This window comes from Trachemys scripta, chromosome 14 (assembly GCF_013100865.1).
Source record: "Trachemys scripta elegans isolate TJP31775 chromosome 14, CAS_Tse_1.0, whole genome shotgun sequence".
Classification (NCBI taxonomy): Eukaryota; Metazoa; Chordata; order Testudines; family Emydidae; genus Trachemys; species Trachemys scripta.
The window spans coordinates 3980858-3986336 of NC_048311.1; the positions used below are offsets into that span (position 1 = coordinate 3980858).

The following is a 5479-nucleotide window of genomic DNA, read 5'->3' on the forward strand; positions in this document are numbered from 1 at the left end:
CCCCCCCCCCCCCCCCCCCCCCCGAGCTTGCACCCCAGACCCCCTCCTGCACACCTACCCCAGGCTCAGCCCGGAGCCCCCTCCCACACTCTGAACACCTCGGCTCCAGCCCAGAGCTTGCATCGCCTCCCACACCCCAACCCATTGCCTGAGCCCGGTGAAAGTGAGTGAAGGTGGAGGACAGTCAGTATCGGAGGGAGGGGGGATTGAATGAGCGGATCGGGGCCTCACGAAAGGGGCGGGGTCTTAGGGAAGGGGCAGGGCAAGGGTGTTTGGGTTTCTGTGGTATGACAGTTGGCAACCTTACCCCCATCACATTGCCTGAAACTGAGCTGGGGGATTGTGGATGGGGGAACAGGTCCTGAGTGGGGGACTCTGGCTATTTCAGGGGCCAGTGACCTTCGAGGAGGTGGCTGTGTATTTCACGGAGGAGGAGTGGACTCTGCTGGATCCATGTCAGAGAACCCTCTACATGGATGTGATGCAGGAGAATTATGAGAATGTGACCTTGCTGGGTAAGAAATCCTGTCCCCTCAGGCATTAGAAGCAGGGGGATCTCTGATGAACCAAAATCAGCTTGTATTTAGGGTTCTTTCCTGGTCCCCTAGATTTCAGGGGGATCAGCCCAGTAGTCCCCCAAACTCTTGAGAGACAGCCTGTCACCTCTATTCCTCTTCCAGGGAAGAGGCAATTTGGAGACGGGGGGGGAAGATGTTAATCCACCCCATCCAAGAGAGACGATGGTGGTGTGTTCCTTGTCTTTTTAAACATGGGCTCATTCTCACATTTGGAGATTTTGTGTGTCCCGCTCTTCCCAGGACTGGCTCTGTGCCTGGAAAGGGCTCTGGTCTCAGCAGGGTTACAAAGTGGTAAGAGCTATGCCAGATTCTTAAAATCCCTCAGAGTGGAGATCCCTGAATGTACACATCTCCTAGGAACCATTCAATCTCTCCAAAGGATATCCAGGAACATTTCCTCATCTGTTGGCTTTATACCAGGGCACCCTCCCACCCAGCACACCTGGAAACATCTGTGTCTCTGAGTAACTGTAAGACCCTGGCGTGACCCAGGGTGTCTAGGGAAGCCCTCACTGAAAATGCCAAGGGCAGGGCAGGCTGAAAAAAGGAGGGCAGGCTGAAAAAAGGAGAGGAGATACTTCTAAAACTGGTGGTTAACACTGAAATTAGACTCACCAACCAGTCGCCAACTGTGCTTCTGATCCCCCACGTTAGTTATCAAGAAGTGAAAAAATGAAATCACACAGCCCCCTTTATTGCATTCCAACTTCTGTGGCTCCCAATCACCACCTAGGTCCAGTAAAGTGAGAAGTTATTTAAACAAAATGTTCTTCTGACCCCAAAGGGCCAGCCACATTACCAGATCAATATTAGTTTGGATCTTACCCAAAATACCATGCTGCCAGCCAATCCTTTAGTATCTAACACTAAAGGTTTATAAGATAAGAAAAGAACAAGATGGGAATTGTTAAATGGTCAAGCAATCAGACACACACATAAGACTTCAAAGTCCAAATATCAGGTTCTTAGCAGTATTGGTGAATTACTGGCTTGAAAGTCCCTCTGGAGCACATCCACAGCTTGGATGGGTCGTTCAGTCATTTGTTTAGAGCTTCAGTTTGTAGAAAAGTTACTCCAGAGGTAAGAAGCAGGAATGAAGACAAAATGGAGATGATACAGCTTCTCTTTATATATTTTTGCCATGTGACTTGTACTTCCTGTGTCCCAAACAAAAGCTATCTAGCACCAGTGGCGTAGCCAGCTTTTAAGAGGGGGAGCAAAGATAAAAAAGGCGCCCCCCCCTTGGTTCTTCCTCTGGCCCCGCCCCCCTGGCCTCTCCTCCCGCCCCACCGACCCTCCCCCCCCATGGCTCCTCCGGCCCCCCCCGGCCCCCCCCTGGGCCCCCCCTCTCGCTCCTCCGGCCGCCATGCTGTGCCCCCCCCCCGGCCGTGCCCGCCGCCCCCCCATGGCGGCGGGCCGCCAGCCTGCGTCCCCCCTCGCTCCTCTGGCCCGGCCGCGGCTGCCGGGCCACCAGCCTGCGTCCCCCCTCGCTCCTCTGGCCCGGCCATGGCTGCCGGGCCGCGCTGCGGGCCGCCAACCTGGGCCCCCCCTTGCTCCTCTCCGGCCGGGCCGCAGCAGCCGGGCCGTGCTGCGGGCCGCCAGCCTGCATGCCCCCTCGCTCCTCCGGCCGCTTTTGGAAAGGCAGGGGAAGCGGCTGCTTCCCCTGCACCCCACTAGCTACGCTAGTGCCTAGCCCATGGCATGGAAAAGCCTTAGAGTTCTCTTCCATAAGCATGCCCCTACATGACTTGCTGGCTCATAAGGTGTAGTCCCTGGCTTCTTTCAGTGGGTTCATTGTACAGCTGATGACCCTTGATGGGCCATTGAACAGGCTAGGCAGTGCTGATGCCAATCTGTCTTGGGGGTGTCACCCAGAAACACAGCACAAGTTTTGAAATACAGATGTACCCTACACATCTATAACTCATAATACAAAGGTGATACAAACATATAAACAAAATTATCATACTTAACAAATTATAACATTTTCACAGACACTTTACATGGTATATCTGGTCAGATTGCTTACAATTTTATAAATTTGGTATCAACAATATCTTAAAATGTCTCCCATATTTCATATAGCGTCACACCTGGTTTCACCTCTTTTCTTTCCCTGGAGCAGCATTTCCCATTCCCAGACCTGAGGTGATCTCCCAGCTGGAACAAGGGGAAGAACCATGGGGCTATGTGGAAAGGAAGCTCTTCAAAAACACTTGCACAGGTGAGGAATTGGTTAAATGGATTCACAAACCATCCATGATTGGCATAAACAGCTGGGATTCCCACAAAGGGCCCTGAGCTTCTTGCTTTCTGCCTCACCTCACTGAGTTCAGGATTGTCCCCAGCAGATATTGTGTCCTCATGACATACGTCACTCATGGCTCCTGTCCTTTTCATCTCCCCAAGAGTTATTCCTGTTTGTTCCACCCCTTTTCCGTTCCCCTTCCTGAGCTTCCCTTTCTCCCTGGCACAGGGAAGGATTAATGTCTGGATTCTCTCTCTATCTTAGCAGGTGATGTGTTGGTGGGTGAGAATGAGGAGAAGAACCCTGGGCAGGAAGGTCCTGAGCAAGTGGAACTGCAGGGGACCTTACTGGGAAGACGTGAAGAGGAAGTTTCCCAGAGTCCGGAGCAGGGACATGCCTGTGAGAGTCAGCCCAGACCAGAGAGGCAGCAGTGGAACCACCAAGAGCAGAGATCGTGTAAATCCACTCACCGAGATGGAGATCTGAATAACCTGAATGAAACTACGATCCAGCCAAGAATCTGCACTAAAGAGAAACCGTATGAATGTGCTGATTGCAGGAAAAACTTCAGTCGGAGATCAAATCTGATTGTACATCAAAGAATCCACAAGGAAGAGAAACCCTTTAAATGCCTCAACTGTGGGAAAATGTTCAAGGTGAAATCAGACCTTATTAAACATCAGAGAATCCACAGTGGAGAAAGAGCCTATAAATGCCCCGAGTGTGGGAAAAGCTTCAGTCATAGTTCAAAGCTCACTGCACATCTGAGAGTTCATACAGGAGAGAGACCCTATAAATGCCCTGAGTGTGGGGAAAGCTTCAAGCACAGCTCCTCTGTCTGTAGACATCAGAGAATCCACACTGGAGAAAGACCCTATAAATGCACCCAGTGTGGGAAAAACTTCACTCAGAGCTCAGTCCTCACTAAACATCAGAGAACCCACACAGAAGAGTCACCCTATAGCTGTTCTGTCTGTGGGAAAAGCTACAAGACAAAGTTGGAGCTAATGTCTCACCAGAAACTACACAAGATGGGTGTTGGGAGCTCTTATTATGCTCATACAAAGCACACGGGATCTTTATAGAGGAAGGTAAATACACACAGCATTTATTGAGAACACCACAGTTAGCATATGCTTTATAGACACACACACACACAGTCCTGCAGTGATGTTTATAGTTACCAGTCCAGAGTCTGGATCGATCTAGTGGCCAGCCAGATTGGTCGCAGAGGGGAGCGGGGTTCTATCGGTCGCGATCCGATGCTCCTGGAGTGTGGCAAGACGAACCCAAAGTCCTATGGCAAAGCACCCTGTTCTTATAGGATTTCTTCTCTGTTGAAGCCTATGGATTTTGCTGTGTCACTTTGTGACCGGTTACTTCTTAATTGGTGTAAACATTCCAATACACCTCCAAGAGGGTCATCCTGTTCTTTGTTCCGATTTAATCAATTGTCTTTAGGGGTGCCAGCCTTTACCTCAGGGTCGTCAATCTGCTCTTCCTTATGGATGTGTGTTGATGATTCTTTGATGTCCTTTAAGTTTCTTCACTCCTTCTTCCTTGACTCTGGCTATAACAATGGCCTTCACCCCTTCTTTTTCTAATGCATACATTCCTCATTCACATAAACAGATTGAGAATACAAACAGTAGTATTTTATATTGAGCAAAAGGACATTGCAACTTAAACCTTGCTAAGTTTTACAATCAATAACCAAGCCAATTTACATTGAGACCCAGGCCTCCAATGTTCCTCTAAGCTACTTAACATAGACACAATAGAGAATCCTGTCTCTTACTTCCTAATTTGTAATACATATAGGAAACCATAGTAGCTTTATAACTTATTCTAAAACAAAAGGATGACCATAATTAGTCATAAGGATTGTTCTGGTCTGTCATTCCTTTCTGCTATTCAAAAAGGGTGGCTGACAGGATGAAATCAAATTATACATTAATTCTCATAGTACATTATAAAATCCAGCTCCTACACTCTCCCTGTGGGTAAATGGGTCTGTGCCCTCCTGCAGCAAAGTGTAAATGTGCTGCATTTGAGGATGACATGTGTGGTTGACTGTAATGGCCATGGGAGGATTTTATATCTTATTGTCGGTGGTCAGGGAGGAGAGAGGGTCTCATGTTTCTGGAATTTCGGGAGAGTCTTTTTCTTGTTTACATTTGTGCTTCTCTTGGTCTCTGGCTTTCCAAATAAATAATAAAATGTTTGAATGAGTCTCTCATCACCGTGGGCGTCCCACAAGTTTCTTCTTGAGGGGTGGTGGGCAAACTGCCTCAAACCAGGTCAGTTACTCCCTTATTCACTGCCCCTCAGCAGGAATCGCTCATTTCCCCATATCCAGCCCTTTTGCTGATGTTTCTGTCCATCTAGTTTTAAAAGGGGATCTGGGCTCCTCAACATCTTTACTCTCGCGCCTCTGAGTGCCTCTGGGTTCAGTCTCTGTCTCTTCCCTTCCCCTGTCCAGCAGGTTTAATCAGTGCAGGGGTTAAACAGCCTCAGAGGCAGAGTTCAGGAGCTGTGGCTTGGGCTGAGCCCCAGCAGTCGCTCAGAACTGAAGCAGCAGGTCTCTGCCAGGCTAGATAGCCAGATGCTCCTGGATGGGGAGCAGCCCATCTCCTTTTCCCCAGCAGCATCT

The 5479-nt window shown here is 49.3% G+C and overlaps 1 protein-coding gene across 1 annotated transcript in view; it reads left to right on the forward strand.

Annotated features, from left to right (window-relative positions):
- LOC117887581 (zinc finger protein 34-like) overlaps positions 1 to 4899 on the forward strand; it is a 7668-nt gene extending 2769 nt beyond the window's left edge. The window contains exons 2-5 of the mRNA XM_034790225.1: positions 389 to 515; positions 2704 to 2802; positions 3091 to 3861; positions 4856 to 4899. Of these exons, the coding sequence (XP_034646116.1) occupies positions 389 to 515; positions 2704 to 2802; positions 3091 to 3861; positions 4856 to 4899 (1041 nt within the window). The remainder of the gene's footprint in view (positions 1 to 388; positions 516 to 2703; positions 2803 to 3090; positions 3862 to 4855) is intronic.
- The last annotated feature ends 580 nt before the right edge of the window (positions 4900 to 5479 follow it).